General features: G+C 41.2%; 1 protein-coding gene across 1 annotated transcript in view; it reads left to right on the top strand.

Moving 5' to 3' along the window:
- The first annotated feature begins 9,812 nt into the window (after nt 1-9,812).
- aig1 (androgen-induced 1 (H. sapiens)) overlaps nt 9,813-19,233 on the top strand; it is a 34,449-nt gene continuing 25,028 nt past the window's right edge. Inside the window, exon 1 of the mRNA XM_084952898.1 lies at nt 9,813-10,134. Coding sequence (XP_084809024.1) covers nt 9,994-10,134 — 141 coding nt within the window. The 5' untranslated portion in view covers nt 9,813-9,993. The remainder of the gene's footprint in view (nt 10,135-19,233) is intronic.

The following is a 19,233-nucleotide window of genomic DNA, read 5'->3' as shown; positions in this document are numbered from 1 at the left end:
AGTATCTCCTGGGTTTCTGCCAGGGCTTCCTTCCAATAGGAAATGATAATTGGACTGATTCTTAAACAGCGCTTTATACAACATGACTCATTCACCCATTTACACCCATTCACACAAGCATTTATCTCTATGATTTGTCCCACTGAAGTGCCTTCTATCTAACATTCACACACATTCACATTCCAATGGATGCGTCAGACAGCAACGTGGGGTTAGTCTCATACCCAAAGACATTTGGCATGCAGGCTTTGGATTAGGAGATGACCGGCTCTAGCTCCTGAGCTACAGACACCACAAAGCACCTTACCTACGAGGCATTTAGGAGGTGTCCTGGTCAGATGTCAACTACTTTGCTTTCATGCTCAGCTCTCTTTTTTCACCACAATAGATCGACACTTGTCTGCCTGTCTATCTCCAGCTCCCCCCAATCTATCTTCCCCAATCATGAACAAGAATCTGAGATACTTGGGGCAGCAAGTCTTTCTAGACGTGAACTGATCATTCCTCCTTTTTCCAAATGAGAACCAGTGCTTTGGCGGTGACAATTCTTGCTTATGCAGCTTCACACTAAGCTGCAAACCACCCCAGACCGAGGTGGAGACCACAGCCTGATGAAGCCCGAAGAACCAAATCATGCACAAATAGACAATTTTACTCACTAAAACTCATGCACACACTTTTTGACAGCCTGTCTCACACAGTAAGCCATCTTCTTTGTCAGATAATTACATCAATATGCTGCAAAACACACCGAACGTCCAAACGTGTGTTGGCACTTACACACTGACTTTATTTTTCGGCCCCTGAAGTTGCTGCTTGGTCATAATTCTCTGTGGATTTCAAGATTCGTCTTACACACAGGTTATTTGGTTCTTCTGATTAAAGCTGATATAAGAAGTACTGAGTGGCAATTCATGAAAAATGAGATCATTGCACATGACTCAAATTAAATCAGCCATTTACAACTACTTAGCATTAGTATTCACAGAACCTTCTATGACACAGAGATGGTTTTGGTGCCAATTCTCTCATCACATTGAGTATCGGCTAAAATAATAAGCATGGCCACAATCCCATCAAGCGAGTCATTTATCAAGCTTTAATGTACTGGTTGTAGTCCCAGACTGGAACTCTTAATCCTCTCTATTCATGGTCTGTATGCTCAGCTCAGTGTAAAGAAAAACAACCGTGAACAAGGAACCTGCTGAGTATTTATGGGAAGTTGTGGATAATCCATTACATAAGAGAAGTGAATACACACACACACACACACACAACACATGCAGACAGTCAAGTAGTTGCCTTCAGCCTTGTGCTTGAGTTGAACTGTAACGCTTTGCAAGACAAAGCACTTCTATGACAGCTGAGTGATTACTAATGCTTACTCATACAAGGATACGCATATTCAACACACACACACACACACACACACAGAGAGCAAGACCGCTCCCCTTACTACCACACCTAGTTTCTCACAGAGTGACACACACTTCTGAACATGCACACACACACACACACACACACACACACACACATACATACTGTACTCTTTATCTTACCATCTTCTGTTCCTTGCTGGTGGACACAGACGCTTGCACATGCTCACATTTTACTAAGGCGTGGCCTAAGGGTTACGTAAAAGCTTGGGAGGGCAAAGGTCAAACCACATGCGAAATATTGTTCAAAGGGGCATCTTCATAGGTGGTGTGATACTTCCAACAGTAATAGCACCATACCAGAGATTTTAGGGCTAAACAGCGCCCCTTGCTGGTCTGTGATACACAGACACACTCAACCAGTGTCTTCATTGTGAACTTGGAAAAACAAGGAGTTAAAAATCAGTGTGATTATTAATAATTATGTTCATGATGTGGATAATGTTCTCAACTAGTATTCTGTTGACATCTATTTATATTCTTTACTGTTGCTGTCGTTATAACATGACATTGTTCACCTATTGCTTCCACTTTTTAAGCCAATCAGAAAATGTGTAATCGTTCCCCACTAATCTATCCCAGAATTTTGTTTTCATTTACTCTCTTGTGGTGGATCATAACTAGTATTTCAAAATAAAAGAAAGCAAGACAGAGAGTATCTGCGAAATCACCTGGACCTGTGTTTATTCTTCTGCAGATAGACCTTGTTTGGTCAAAATGCTATATACTTTGACTTGATTAATTGAATAATAATGTATTATTTAATTTAAAAATATTTGGAATTAAATAACTTTATTTTCTTTTTAATAACTCATCACACCTACTGGCTTCATCGAGCTTTAAAGATAACATAAAGTAACCAAACCTACATAAAATGACATTTTTAGGAAATAGCTAGGTTCTGCTGATCAAATGCACTTCCATAACTGATCACCAGTAAGTGTGAGCACCTATATATAAAAAAAAGGAGATTTTGTGCTGGTCCAGATGAACAAAATGTCAGAGAGGAAAGATATCAACTGTAAGCTTAGAGAAGTTGCCTATCAATCTGGGAAGAGTTATAAGAGTTATAACAATTTCAAGTTCATCATTCTACAATGAAAAGGTACAAGTGGAAACAGTCAAGACATTCACATATCTTCACATGAGTGGATGTCTCAGTTACTACTTCACCACAGACTGTGCAATTCTGAGAGAAACTTTAAAAAAAACAGGAGATACATCTCAGACCCTACAGGAATCAGGCATCAGCATATTAAAAGTTAAAGTTCATGGCTGTATAGCCATAAAAAGACTTAACAAGTATGACTTATTTGAATGCATGACTTCTTAACAACAACAAAAACAACCTTCTGTAAGAATGTCCTTTGGACAGACAAAACCACAGCAGTGTGTCTGTGTTTGGTGAAAACCCAACACAGCATATCAGAACAAACACCTCATGCCAACTGTCAGCACGGTGATGGAGGGGTGATTGTGCAGGCTTGTTCTGCAGCCACGGGACCTGGGCACCCTGCAGTCGATGAGTTGACCGTGAACTCCTCTGTATACCAAAGTATTCTGGAGTCAAATGTGAGGTCACCTGTGTGACATCTAAAGCTTAGCTCAGATTGGTTCATTCAAAAGGATAATAATGCCCAGCACACGAGCAAATAGAAAGAAGACAACAGTCAAAGTGTTGCAATGGACCAACCAAAGTCCAGACCTGAACCTGATTGAAGTGCTGTAGCAGGACCTTAAGAGAGCTGTGGGTAAATGAATCCCCTCAAACCTCAATGAACATAGAGAGGACCAATATTCCTCCACAACAATTTAAGTAAAGTAATCTTTTATATGTATAGCACCTTTCTAGATAGACATCACAAAGAGCCTCAGAGCAAAACACCAAAACAAATGCGAGAGCTGGATAAAGTCATTCAGATCTTACTGCTGTTCTACAAGTTATTTCAGGAAGTGTGGTTAGTTTTTAACCTCTGGAATATGTTGACTTGTTCTTACTTTCTCCCTCTTATTCCCCGACAGTCACAATAGTGTTTCCACACTGGAATATTTTGGAGAGGAAAAGAGGAAGACAACAAGAACGAGAAAAGGGGAAAGAGGAAGCAAGTTTCTGCCAGCTCTATGCAGACCCTCCATAGAATTAAAAGTGTGTCTCCACAAGGCTGGAAACTGGCATCCTGGTACAACTGACTTATTTCCACAATGGGAAACTCACATGCCCCTAACACACTGACAGAAACAGAGCTATCTTTGTGAGGTCATATACTAACATAGTTTCCTAGCCCCTTACTTTACCTTAATCAGTGCAACTAAATGCCACAGTCTACCCAAGCAGCTACCCCATTAATCTGACCTGAACCCAAACCTGAACCCTTCAACAGTGGGACCTATTATTCCAAAATGTTATACTTTTTTTAGCTTTTTATGATTTGCTATTCAAAATAATCCTTACTTATCTTTTACTGGGCACAGATACAGCCCAGCAGTTCATTCACAAGCCTTATACATACAGCCACACACTGACACACATGCACACACACTCTCTCACACACATAGAAGCACCAGCTTTTTCTAGGATTCTCAGGGATCTGTGAGGGTCAAAGTATTCCATCCAATCATTCTGGCATTTTCCACAAAACTCTTCCAAACCCCAAAACAAGCGGTATTAAGAGCTTTCTCCCATGGCAGCCATGGTTACTGCTTTGAGTTGCCAGTCGGAATAAGACACTGTTTTCAGTCACTCAGCAACGACGACTGAGGTGCCCTTTAGCAAGACACTCAATCTTTAAATATCTCAAGTGGAGTTGTTCTGTTAGCTCTGTTGTTGGGAATCTTTTGTGTTTACAAAAGATACTATGAAAGCAACAGTGGCAGTTGACAACAGATTTGACCCATTCACACTTTGTTACTGAATCTCAAAGTAATCACACATATTACTTGCATTTTAAATGGAACTGACTACTTGGATTTGGACACGTCTATCACTATGTTACGGTAATTTAACAGCGGAAATCCCAAATCTTCCCAAATCTGGATCATCACCAAAACATATTCAGTATTCCTTGTTCCAAGCCTTGCAGGCAGGCAGCTGGATGAAGTCATAATGTCTCTGGCACGACTAAATAAATGACTCAGTATTTTAAGAGGGGGCTTTACCAGTTTGACTTCAAGCTCAGACCCCTCCAATTTATAACAAGAAGCTTGCAACGTAAACTGGGGGTGCAGAGATCGACAGTTTTACCAGGTGTGAATGGTTTTACAGTGTTAACTACTGTGTTGAGTCATACTTTTTTATGGAAAAGAAACTAATTGCTTTGGGCTCGACCTATATTAGGAAGTATGGATGTATTGATTTTGACCTGTTTCTTATGAGTTCCCAAACTTGATAGATACACAAAATTAAATCACTCGTCTTATAAACAAAGATGTCACAAACTGAGTCAAATCAATTCATTACTTTTGCTGGGTCCATGGAAAGCATCTAGCAGCTAAAAGGGACTGGATTTTACAAAACCGTCAGTGCAGGCAGACAGTCCAAACAAGGTAAGAGGGGAAAGGTAACCATAATCTCAATGTCTATTCTGAACAAGGAGGAATGCTGAATGTTCTGGAACAGGAAGTGGACTTAGATCCACTTCCTGAGTTTTGGCGTTCCTTCATGGAAAACACAACCTCATGGGTGGCTGTAGCTCTGGAGGTAGAGCAGATCATTTGCTAACTGGAAGGTTCATAGTTTAAACCCCGGCTGCTGCAGTCTGCCTGCCAAATATCCTTAGGCAAAAACTAACCCCAAATTGCTCTCGGATCCACCCATCGGAGTTTAGATGTGTGTGAATGTTAACTAGAAAGCACTTAAGCATAGAATGAAGTGCTTGCATGAATGGGTGAATGAGGTAAAGTTGTACAAAGCGAGTTCTTTGAGTACTAAGGTAGAGTAGAAAAGTGCTTTACTGTATAAGAACCAGTCATTGACAGGTATTATTTCCATGTATAGCATCTGCCCCTGTTTTTTTTCCTCCTAACCACACTGTGGTGGAGAAGTACGTATTTCTGAAAAGGTGAAAACATTTGGGGACAAAATTGGGTTTCAGCTGAAGTTTTTATTAGGTGGACCAAACTGAGAACAAACCCCTATAACCTGTTTTTTTGTTTTTGGTCTTTTTCCTCATGCGTTGGTACAGCTCCAGCTCCAGCTCCCAGCCAATCACGGCTGATGACCATCCTTCTATGAGCCTGTTTCTGAAAGGGAATTGGAGGAGTTCTTCCTTCCTACCATCACCAAGTGTTATTTAGATCACATGATCACTGAGGCTCTCTCTGTATTCTCTCTAGATCTTTACTCTTGAAGGTACTTTGTCACAAGTGCTGTTGTGAACTGGGGCTTTGCAAATAAAACTAAATAGAAAGTAACTCTAGGTCTATGACATGTAGCTTAGCCACTTAACCACCACAACCACTGGTTGTGTGGTATAACCAGATGGGCGGCTATGGTGGGATAGATGTACTGTCACCTCTTGTGGTCACCCCTTGGCTAGTCAGGCTGACTGAAGTTTCCTATTCCATCATTAATTTATCTTCTTGCTGTGAGGTGACAGTAATAACCTCTGTACTGTGCCTACTTATGTTATCCAAATGAATAGAAATTTTCAATATATGAAATATATGAGCTAAAATACTAGAATGGAGCTGCACATCCTGTTGACCAATCTCTGTAGGTTCATCATTAGCACTGAGTTCTTCACATTGTAATTAGACCTGAAAAGTGGATCTTCATCCAAAGCATGTTATTTTTACTCAAAAGGATGACTATTAACACTAAAATGATAAAATGATGGACCCTTTGCAGATGTGTCACCAAGCCAAAAGTTCATTTACAATTCAGTTTGGTAGTTTTTGTGTTGTCTTGCTGGCAGACAAAAAAACGAACAGACAAACAGATGGCTCTGTAAACAGAGCTTCACCACAACATTTGGCCTGGCAAAGGAACCCAAAAAGGGAGACTTTTTTAGGCATAAGTGTGTGGTCTTTACAGTATTTTGGCAGGTGGAACAGGCTGCTCAGTCACAGGCGTGACTTATGTTGCACTAAACACACTGAAACACATTACATGACAGTCACAAGAGACTTGTGTAAGGTCTATCTGTTTGTGTGCCCATCCATCCATAAAGCTGTAAGTGCAGAGATGGCACAGCACTTCTGCCTGAGTAGCTGCTCAGCGTCACCATAGCAACAACATCACCTCTCTGCTCGCCTGCAGAGCTTCCTTAGATACTCTACATAGCTTAAATCAGTTGATTTTTATTTCAGCAACTGATTTATTAAAAACACACAGGTTTACCCTCCATCATCAAATTAGGTGACACACATTTACATTCATTCTTTTCATTAAAGCTTAAGTATAGTTTTAAAAAAAGAACAATATTTGAAGGGTATGACAAACAAATGAACCAAGTCCACCATCAGGCTGGTGGACACTCTTGAAAACCAGAAGGAGCCGTTACAGTGTAACTGGTAATGACTCTTTCACATCACTGTTGAAGATGTTTGGTCCAATCTTAAGATTTGTATCACTACCAAATTTAACTGCTGGCTTGACATTCTTTGTATAAATAATTTTATGCCAGATGTAACAGGGACTCAAACCTTCTAAAAGGTTCTGTTATTGTCTCGTCAGTCCACAGAATATTTTCCCAAAAGTCTTGAGAATCCTCAAAATGTTTTTTTGGCAATTGTGAGACGAGCCTTTGTGTTCTTTTTGGTCAGCAGTGGTTTTCACCTGGGAACTCTCCCAAGGATGTCATTTTTGCCCAGTCGCTTTTATATTGTTGAATCGTGAACTCTGACCTTAACTGAGAGAAGTGAGGCCTGCAGGTCTTTAGATGTTTTTCTGGTTTCTTTTGCGACAACCTGGATGAGTCACTGATGTGCTCTTGGAGTAATTTTTGGTAGGCTAGCCACTCCTGGGAAGGCACACCACTGTTCCAAGTTTTCTCTATTCATGGGTGGCGGTTATGGATGGACATGGTGGTTTCACTGGAATCCAAAATCCTTAGAAATGGCTTTATAACCCTTTCCAGACTAACAGATGCTTCTCAGATGTTGTTGCTTCTTTAGATGATGTCAGTGAAACAGAATAATTCTAAATCAAACAGAAAATACTGTCTGACCATGAAGCCAGAAAAGGCCACACCTTTCAAAACTATTTCCTTGGCAGTGACAAAGTGAAAGGCGAAATTATGGGGATGCTGAACATAATTTCACCAGAGACACTTGGTATGGCTCAGGTTTAAAAAAAAAAGAAGTATGTTAAACAATGCCATGCTTTCGTTAGCTGGCCCTTATAAAACCTAAAACCCCAGTCTAAGATAACGGCCATCACTACAGCAGCTATCAGCTTTTCACTTCAGCCTCTGTGTGATTTTTGTTTCACGTGTCGTATGATTTTTCATATGTGCATATAGAATCGATGGGTGCTGCCTGTTTCAATAAGCTGTTATTAGATGATAAAATTGCGATAAAAAAAAACTATTAAAAAAAGCCCAAAATGTAACAGCAACATACAATACTGTTGCAAATAAGAGACTAATGCTGCAGAAAGCCATAAATCTGATGATTTATTACACACCGTGGTGAAACAAACATTTTAATTTGTTTTTTATTAGTTATTTTATGAGTGCGCTCTCACTGCTGACACTTATTTTTAATATGTTGGCTGGCTGCGCATTACAGCTCTGACACATTATAGGGCTACCATGACATAGTCCTGTGAAGGAGATGATGTGTCAGTTTGTTGGTATATCAAAGTGAAATTATTCATTCACTTATTGATTAAACAGGTATTCTTGGTACTGGCTTTATTCCCACTAGTTTCATCAACATTTTCTGCACCACCAGCTGAATGAATGCACAGTACCCGAACCTTTGGGTCATTTGTATCTCTAAGTGCAGATTGATTTTTATTTAATTGCAATTTTATTTTGGATTTAAACTAAACTAAGCTTTGATGTGTATTTTTTTTATTGTCCTAGTGTGCTTTATTCTAATATTCTTCAAGCTATGTGTTCCTTTAGAAAACAGCAACATACTGTAAGTCCCGCTATAGAGATTGAAAATGTGACGTCACTCAGGGGTAAAACCGCAAAGAATTCTGGGAACTCGTGGCAAGAGGTACTAGCGCACGCAGGCTTTCAATTGAAATCAGTTATACAGCGATAAAAAGAAACACAAAAAATGGCAAGAAGCTGTTGTATTATTAACTGCAATAGCCGGTCGCATGACAGCCACGGAAAGCCGACGGGTAAAGAGATCGGTTGTTATCGGATTATGTCGTTGAAGAGAAATTGTTCGAGCCATGTTTCCGAAGTAACAAAGAGGCGACTGGATTGCAGCCATTCAAAGACAAAATATAACGTCCCAGAACACTCCAGCTCACAGGTTAGTCTGCTCCAAGCATTTCCACAAAGGTCAGTCTGCTGTTGTAGTTAATGCGTCATTTTTCTTAACATAATTGGTGATATAGGTTACAAGCAAGTCTGGCGCTGAACAGAAATTGTCGCGCTATGCTCCTTTGTTTATTGTGTATAAATAGTAAATTGTCCTGACACAATATTGTGTTTCGCTTCTGTTATTACCATGGTACATTGACAAAAACATATACTTTTATTCACAGGATAAAACAGTTGTTTTGTATCACTAATTGCCCAGTACGATTACAGCATACAATATTATTGTCACTGCTACATTTCTGTGACGCGTACCAGAAATTATTTCCACTACTAATTAATTACCATTGAGCTCAAAGGTCCTATTAATAAACGGTTAACGAATGTGTATTTATGAAGACGATTTGTGAGACTGGTAAACTTATGATATGTACGATGGTCTTTACTTTCTACACGGTGCATTTCAAGGTCCTGTACCCATCCGTTGGTAAACTGTACCTGGGCTTGTTGCAGTGACCTGAAGTTACTAAACTTCACGAGTGTATGCACTCACTCCAAGAACCGTATAATTATAAATATGAGCGTGGTGAAAGTTGGGCAGCACGCTAACGTATTTTGTCCCTCTGTGTGCTCGTAAGGGTCTAACCCTTTCACTGGTTTGATTTTTTTCCTGGTATCTTTTCTTTGACTTTTCATCAAGTCTGTCTTTGTACGGACCGGCATTGTTCTCCTTCGTTTTGTACATACCTTTTTGGGGGGCAAAGAAAAAGCAAGAATTTATTGGAACCGAAGAATGAACGTTTTGCGGTGCTGCAAATGCTTGCATTTGATGCAGGTACTTGGATTATTTTGCCACGAGTTCCCGGCATGCAATGCGCGAAAGTCACGTGGTCTGTCAATCTCTATAACTGCACGGACTGTAGAGATTACACTCCTCCCCCTTTCATCGTCACCATAACACGGAAGCAGTACACAGACAGTAGGGGGGCAGGAAAAGCACGGACAGGCAGGCAGGTTAAACCAAGTAAAAATACGGACACATAGAGACATTAGGGAGGTGAAAAAAAGCGCAGGCAGGTAGACGGACAAACAGATACAGGTGCAAAGCGAGCATCATGGCGCTGATCCCCTCGCAGGTTCTCCGGGTCGCCATCCTGCTGTCTTATTTCTCCATCCTGTGCCACTACAAAGCCTTAGACATGCCGGCACACCAGACCTACGGAGGCAGCTGGAAGTTTCTCACCTTCATCGACCTGGTGAGATTTCACGTCTAATCTGATCTCAACCCTAAACACCCCGGTGAAGTTACCGCGCAGCTCGAGGCGATGCACGCGCTGGAGAGAGCGTGCGCGTGGCGCTGCGATCACATTTAAATTCCGCCTCCTTGCGCTCTTTGTTTGGCTCGATGATTCGTCGGCAGTGGCAGAGGGAGGGGTAAATTACACGGAGTTTCACTTGTCTGCAGTCGCGTTTGAAGCTCGCAACGTGGTTAGTTGCTGAGGTGAACCGGAACAGGTGCGTTGTGGGGCAGAAAGCTCTCCCGTCATAAAGGCTTCCCCTTGCGGGAGCGCGCCGCGGGTGCACGAACCTTGTGAAAGCTGGCAGTTGGGAAGTGTCAGAAAAATGATGACGAAGGACTGAGAGGCTCAGAAATGACAGGGATGTGGGATTTTTAATGCTCGCTGATTGTAGGACAAGAAAAAAAAAAAGGTAATAAACTGTCAATCAATTTCTCAGTTATTTCTTATGTGTTTTAAAGAAGTTTGAAACAAGCTGCAGCCCAGAACATATCTGTACTAAGAAAGTGGGATTTACACTCAAGTCCGTTTTCGACCATAGACTGTGTATATAAAAGATGGACATAGCCACTGGGATGCTTGCACTGTTGGGCTAGATCAGACTCTAATCACCTTCTCAAGAACATGTTCTGGAAAATTCTCTTTTCTGACTTGCAGAATGAAATGATTTCTATAAAATAGATTTGATGTTTTATTCAGTGAAACTTGAAGCTATCTGCCAAAGTGCTTACCGAGGTCATGGAGCAAGGACACCAAGGGATGCTTTCACATAGACTTCCCATAATCTCGGAATTGTTTCGCACAGCACTAGGGTCAACTCCTGGTGGCCTTTATAAAGTGCCGGTTAAGGCATTTCAGGTTGATGATGTTGATCATCGTGCACACTCACGCTAATAGCATAAGGGAATAAAAATATGGTGGTGAAAATATGCATAAGTTATCTGTAGGTCCTGCTTGTGAACAAATTTTGCTTGTTTTAATTTATAAATTAGTTCTCCACTTTACAGACATACAAGACAGATGTAGTTTGGAGAAAGTGGCTTAAACCAGCCACTCTTCTGGTTGCATAGAAGTCTACAGGAAAACGTTTAGATTTCTGTGTGACCCCAGTAAACAGTAATGATGTAACCTGAATTTAGGTAGTAATCGTTGTGACCGGACTCAAAAGCCACAACATAAAGACTGATACCTTTATCCACACCTCATCAGGTGTAGATCATCACACAGGATCAGGCCCAGACAAAACACAAAAACTCCTGTACAGTGTCTGAATAGAAGATAGGTGCCTGCAATCACCTGCAAAGTTGGCAGCTCAATGCACAGAATTTTTTCAGTGCTCAGTGTCCCTGTTTTCTCAGTGGCCAATAAAAATCAAGAAGAGGCTTGACCCAATGATATAAATTCTGTGTTAACAGCAAAGGAAATATGTTTAAGTGCTTGAGAGTGACCTCTCAGGGGCTAAAGACACATAATGTTAAAACTAGAGATGGCACGATACCACTTTTTTATGTCCGATACCGATATCATAAATTTGGATATCTGCCGATACTGATATGAATCCGATATAGTGTGTTTTTTAATCAATAAAAATGTTTTTTAATATCTTGCTGCTTTTTGTATAAGTTTATACTCAAGTTACAAAAAACAAACAAACACTAAAGCTATTCTGTTATACCTGTATGCAAATAATATACTGCACCCAAAATATTTCATAGTTCAGCAATACTGATCAATCTAATAAACTTAAACCTACTCCATCCTTCCTATTCTGGTATTTAAAAGAGTAAGCAACCTAACCAATAGGGTTCTAAAACTCCCAGCAAAAGAAAATAAAAAATAGGGAACACCCCCCCACCCCCCCACCCTCCACCTCATGATGCTTAATCGACGTAATCAACTTTAATTTGATGCAGTGTGGAAAAAAATTCACAGAAATCAATTATTTTTTAAGAATAATTAAATAGATTCAACATCTTTCTTCAACAGAATTGCAGACTGCACAGATGGAAAAAGTACTATAGCTTACTAGGGTATATTAGACTTAACAGTTACTATATACAGTAATGGACTTCTATACATTTTTCATCAGATTAAAACTTTGGGTGTAAGAGTCGGATAATTATTTATTAAAAGCTTTAAATGAGAATAAGAAAGAAAAGTATGTCTTTGTGCCCCCTTTTCCCTGTTCATGCCCTATCGGCCCCCCTGGCTAAACTTTGCTAGATCCGCCCCTGCACAGTTACCAGCCGTCAGCTAGAAAAAGATCCTGGTGTAGAAAGTAATATTAAATAAATTCTAACAACAGATTATCAAGCTTAAACGTGCTGCTGTTGTTCAGCCGCTGGTTTCCTCTTTCTGGCGCGAAGTGGGCCAAAAACAAACAAGAGAGATGGACTCGCGACAGAAAAGCCGATCAGCTGATCATTGATCAGTTTCATGATTGAAGTAGCAGCAGGAGAGGGAGGGAGAGAGAGGAGGCAGTCGCTCCATATATCAGTTGTTAAGCTTAGAGGGAATGCTTTACAAACATTCAGAGATAAACTTACACACTTGCCTTACTTGCTTTACTTATCTCTGGTATAATTTTCTCGGAGATGAAATGCCGGTTTGGTAGCGAGGCTCCAAATACTCAACCAGACTGCCAAGAGGTCTGGCACGCCACAGCCGCTCTATGACGTGATGCATACTGCTCCGACGTGCTACGGTTATGAGCCGAGTTACGCCGTGTCGCAAGTTTTGTGAGGCGCTTTTTTGATATTTAATGGATCGGATTACATTTTTTTATTTCTCTCCGATATCCGATCCTGTAATTTAGGTCAGTATCGGACCGATACGTAATATCGGATCGGTCCATCTCTAGTTAAAACAACACTGAAAGCCGATGTTAGCAGAAGCTTGTGATTGACAAGGTGTGGACCAATGAGAGCGCAGTGTCTGTCAGTTTGAAAGTCAAAATATGGTGTTAGTGAAAATGCGCAGCATCCCCTAACCTTGAATAATAAAGCGTTTGAACGTTGTGGCTGCAACCCTGAGTGAGATCAGTGGTCAGCGTTCTTTGAAGATTGTGCCTGTGTAGATTTTATTCTTGTACACTTACATGGTGTATCATAACCTCTCACTGTCCATTCAGTGCATGTGCTCTTTTTGCATCCATTTGTGCAGTTGTTGTCTCATTGCTAAACATATTTGTATTTTATTTGCTAAGAATGTGCAGAACACACATTAACAAACACAGAGATATAAACAAAAAAAGTAAGATCTAATTAAAAAGTTTTTTTAGATCGTGCAATAATGTCGTTGAAGTGAATTCTGTGGTTTATTCTTGCATTGAAAGCCTGATGTAATAAAAGCCCTAATTCTTATTTATTTATTTTTTGCATTAAAATCTTTTGTTTTCTTCTCACTCACTTTAGTTTCCAAGTTTTTGTGATTCATCAACAAGGAAGCGCTCATGCTTCTTTTTGCTGCCTTTATGCTTTCTAAACAGGACTGTACTGCGTTGCACATATATGATATGATATTTACCTGTGATTACCTTGTGCCTAAATATCTAGAAAGATATCTGATTAGTTTTATGATACAAAGCGCAGCATTGCGTTGGTAGCCAGACGTCATGAGAGTTGCCAGAGGTTAATCATCAGCCATTATTTACTTACAGTAGCGAATCTAATAAAATCAGTTCTCCCATAGAGATCAGTAAATCGTGTCAGCTGAGTTTTCATTTGTGTGGTGACTGCTGACAGAGCGATAGTGTTTGTTTTCTCGTGCTTTAAAATTGTCTTTGTCTCTGTTAGATGAGTTTATTGTTATCAAACTTCTTATTCTGAATATATTGTTAATTACTGATAACATACTTTATATTATTGTAGTTGCTGCCAGTCGAACAAAGCAATTGATTACTAAAACCTGAAGCTGCAATGGCAGAAGCTGAAGTTTTTGCACTGGTAATATTTACTTTGTGCTGCAATGCAAAATGAAGTGCTTGAGCTAAAGTACACCGTGTATTTCCTTCAATATTTGCAGCACATGTGTCGCTGTAAGGCCATAAAATGTGCACAACGAGCATTTTGTCTCGGCGCTCTTTATTGTACTTGTAAAAGCTGCTTAACATATCGGCTGAGAGGCAGCAACAGGCCAAACATTAGTGTTCACAATCAGTTTTCTTGATTCTCAAGTGTTATTAAATTAAGGAAATTATGCTGCAACGAGAGGCACAAAACTGCAGACACACACAGCTCCCATTCATCCCGAACAATGCGCTCACACATGCACTCACAAAGAGGGACTTCTGTTAGAGGCCGGTTCTGTTAGGCAGTCATTCACAAGCACGCTTTAAAGTTGGTGTGAAGTCGCTATAAAAAGCTAGCCAATTTTAGAGAAATATCCAGCCAGAGGTTGTCTTCTTTCCGTAATGTTTGTGTTTGAAGAGGAAGCTAGCTGACATTTCTTGTTTTGCGTGCACCGTTTGAGTTCTTGCTGTCGTTATCTAAATGCGGCAGGGATGTCGATGCGTTTGTTCATTCACTGGTTGACATCCATTGTTAAAGAAAAGTAAAACAACAACACATATCATATATAAAAATGCTCAGATTCCACTGATTGTGCTTCACAGTTTTTACAAATGTAATCGATTTTGGCCACTAGCCATATTCTCATCCCTGGCTGCGATGGCTCATTAATGCACAAGGTGAGGTGAAAAAAAGAAGCAAAGTGCAAAAGACAAAGGTGTGTCCTGGGTGATAACTCGGGGGAAAAATGTCACCTCCACCCCTCCAACCTACTAATGCAGACTTTGGACATTTCTAAAATAGGCACATTATCTCTCGAAAGCCAATATAAGGACACCTTGCAGGCTCTACAACATGTCAGGATTAGAATACATTAGACGTTCTTTTAGAAAGTATACAATAATTGTTTTATATAAAACTTCTCTTTAAATAATCATTATAAAAAACATGTTACAGTTATCAGCAGGTTAGGGGACCTTTTATCGTTCTCATTCAAGGAAGTTTCCTAACAGAATATTCAACATTTCTTTAAATTAACTAATAGCTACAGTATATCCAAGTTGATGTGACGTGTTAGACATGTTACGTGCCTACAGTGCTCTGCAGTTTAGCCTCTAAAATACTAGTCGGTGGTAAGGTTTCTGTAATGCATGGCGTCTCTTTCTGTACTTCAAACAGAGGCACATGTTGGGGGGGGAAAAGTTCAGAAGTGTACCTTCAAATTGCTGCAACACAATTTGCCCGAACCATCTGAGTGTACACATGGATCAGCAGAGCTATAAAAACAAAAACAGCAGATGGCTGCGCTCGCTGATTACCAGTTAGTGCATTAGCATTATGAAGATGCCAGATGTAATCATGACCCGTTACATATCACATGTTGTTCCTCTGAAGAAATATCTTTGCACAAATCAGCGCGCCACGTGTCTATAGCTACGTTTTTGATAAGGTGCGCGTCAGGCAGCAGCAGACTAATTAAATTGGCTCAGAACTGAATATGTCTGTGACTGATTGGCCTGTCACCAGTTATAGCCGATCAGCTGAAACAGGTTTGTCTGGCCTATCGGTAAGTTGATTTCTAATTTTTTACTTGTAGTAGTAATAATAACAATAATAATAATCCTTAGATATTTATAAATCTATGGGATTGATCAATTTGGCATGTATAAACTTTAGTTTAGGCCCTTTTAAAGGAAAAATAATCTCTGGAGAGCATACCTGTGTCTTTGTGAGCATGGGAAATAGCTGTGTCATATTTTCCACATTAGACCTCTCCCCCAGTTAACTGTACCATTAAAGACCTGTACACACCAGCAGCCAGGAAACACACTGCGCTGCAACATCTGGCTCCAGCCTTTGTGTGTATCAGTTTCTCACGAGGAACACAAAAGCCTCAAAATTGATGCAGTATTGATACAGAAACGAGGGCTTGAGTTTTAGGTCCATTTCAGAATTTCTTGTGTGCGTGCCTGTGAGTGTGCTGTTGCTGCTCATAGTTCTCATGGAAACCTATTATTTATGTATCAGGCATGCTGCTTTAGACATGCTAGCTGTCTAAGATTTATATTTGCTGTCCACACATATTTCAGTGAGTGACACACACATTTATTTAGGCTGCCCGCTGCAAAATGCCAGTATTCACCAGCAGAATCGTGTATATACCGAAGCACCCATAACTATGCTTTAAAGCCAAAATGCCTCTAATGACCAGCCATCATCACACCGGGCGATACCTAATAGTCTCAGAGGGAGGTTTGAGGAGAGGAGAGGTAGTCTGTGCCTCCTCTCCATCTTCCTCTGGAAGCGAAGGTCACATCCATCATTGCGAACATGTTGAAAGTGTTTCCTTACGCAAAGATGGGTAAAATATACAGAGCTGGTTTTCTCCTTCACCACAGCCCACTTAATGGAGATTCTATTGAAATCGAGCATTTGAAGTGTGAAGTATTTTTGGTGCATGTTGAAAGAAGCCACGTGTGGTTTTATTGAAATATTATGCATCTCGTGAGGAATAGTTTTTGTACGCAGGTCACAGTGTTTCCTGCTGGTGGATGATTCTTTCATGTTGGACAAACACTCCAGAAGTCAGTTTGAGAGCTGTTAAGCTCAATTTTGCTCACAGGGATTCATGCAGCAGTGCCCTTAGAGATTGTTCCAACTGTTTTCTATATGTTTTAGGTAATCAGCGACAATAATAGCCAGTTATAGCTGCTAGTTTCTTCACTGTACCTGCTTAAAGAGAAAGCTTTTCAGGGTCTTTGCATCTTATTATGGCATGGCCTATTGTCATGTATATTTCACCATTTTCTTTGCTCGATATACAGTAACTACACTATAATGCCTTTTAAGTAAGGTTCTGTTTAACACAGGAACTGTGCAGGATGTCTTTGGCATTTAAGTGTTTCAAGCCTGAGAGCACTGTTGCTAAGTGATGGGCATGAATTGGAAATATCCCTCCTCCCTTCTGCAGGCAGCAAATTATTTTTGTTCACTGGATTTCTGAATTAAGTTTAGAAAGAAAAGAGCAAAACCCACTGAAACTTTAAGTTATTTAAAGTGGACCTATAATGTTGGATTCCAGCTCCATGTTTTTATTCTTGGACACAAGAGTAGGTTTGATTAAAAATTACCCTTAGTTGTCCTAGCTGTTTTAGCTCCTCCCCCTTTGCCTGTTTCTCTGCAAACACTCTTGTGATTGGCTGTCCCTCACAAGTAGAAGGTTTGAGCAGCAGGTGGATGGCGCTTCTGTGCTCACAGCCAGAGCTGTGAACCTATGATAGAGACTGACCAATGTAGGCTTTTAAAAAACAATAATGGTATTTAGTAATTAAAGTACTAATAAAAACGAATAGTTATGTCTATAACTTCTGTTCCCTGAAGGAGAGGAACGAGGTACAACACATAAGTATGGGATATCACGCCCTCGCGTGTCCTGGCTGAAGAAACCTTTAATCACGCCTTTAAGGCAGATGACGTGTGATGACACGCGCACGGCCCCGCCTGCACATATAGCCGAGTCATCCCTCAGTTCGATAGCCGCTCTTCACCGAGCCAAACTGCTCAGTGGGGCCACCTTGTGTTGTACCTCGTTCCTCTCCTTCAGGGAACAGAAGTTATAGACATAACTATTCGTTCCCTTTCAGTCGATTCACTCGGTACAACACATAAGTATGGGACATATATACACGCCCCACAGAGCAGCCACCGAACCGGAATCGGACCACCACATCCTTAGTGAGTGGTAGACCCAGCAGAAAGGACAGCATGAGCCACCGAAGGGGCTGTAACGTCCAACCGATAAAACCGCACAAAAGTGTGCGGTGATGCCCAACTAGCTGCCGCACAAATATCAGCTACAGGCACCCCTTTAAAAAGAGCCCATGAGGTTGCCATCCCCCTGGTGGAATGAGCTCTCACCCCGTGGGGCAAAGCAAGACCACTGGTGCCGTATGCCAGTGAGATAGCTTCTATAATCCAGTGGGACAGCCTCTGTTTCGACAGAGTTCTACCTCTATTTGGATTAGCGAAGCAGACAAACAGCTGGTCACATAAACGCACATTCTGAGTGCGCTCAATGTAGGTGCGTAGCACACGCACTGGACAAAGAGAATGCATCCTCCTCTGCTCCTCAGATGCAAAAGGAGGGGAGCAAAAACTCAGCAACTCAAACTCCATTGAGCTAGAAGATGCAGGCATGATCTTGGGAAAATAGGCAGCATTTGGACGCAATACGACCTTGTGGCCATCAGAAGAGAACTGTGTGCAGGAGGGATGCACAGAGAGCGCATGAAGGTCACCCACTCGCTTTGCCGAAGCCAAAGCGAGAAGTAAAGCAGTCTTATATGAAAGAAATTTCATATCCACAGACTCAATGGGTTCAAATGGGGGGCTACAAAGGGCCTCCAGCACCAAAGACAAGTCCCAAGCAGGGACACTGGACTTAAGCACGGGCCTCAGCCGGCGAACTCCTTTCAGAAAACGTATGGCGAGGGGATGCGCACCTAGTGTCACCCCGTCAAAGCCAATATGACAAGCAGATATAGCTGCCAAATAAACCTTGATTGTCGAAAATGAAAGGCCCTTATCCAGCAGCTCCTGCAGGAATGTCAAAACATCCACAATAGAGCACTGAAATGGGAGAGTGTGGCGGTCCTGGCACCATTGCTCAAAGGCTCGCCATTTGTAAGCGTACAAGCCTCTAGTAGATGAGGCCCTAGCGCTCTGAATTGTCGCTATCACACTAGGTGGCAAACCCTTAGCAATCAAGTTTAACCTCTCAGCAGGTAAGCATGAAGGCGCCACAGATCTGGGCGCGGATGAAACACTTCTCCTCCCGCCTGAGAGAGGAGATCCCTGCGGAGAGGAAGCTGCCAAGGACTCACTGCTAGCAGGCTGATTATCTCTGCATACCACGACCTTGTGGGCCACCAAGGGGCCACTAGAATCAGAGAGAGGGAATGCCGACGCACTCTCTCTAGAACTGGAGATATCATTTCCACTGGGGGAAATGCATACAGGAGCACGTCTGGCCATTGGTGCGCTAGTGCGT

Source organism: Perissodus microlepis, chromosome 15 (assembly GCF_051167445.1).
Source record: "Perissodus microlepis isolate ML-2025 ecotype Zambia chromosome 15, ASM5116744v1, whole genome shotgun sequence".
Lineage (NCBI taxonomy): Eukaryota > Metazoa > Chordata > Actinopteri > Cichliformes > Cichlidae > Perissodus > Perissodus microlepis.
The sequence above is the reverse complement of the archived record's forward strand: the minus strand, read 5'-3'. Positions and strand labels throughout refer to the sequence as shown.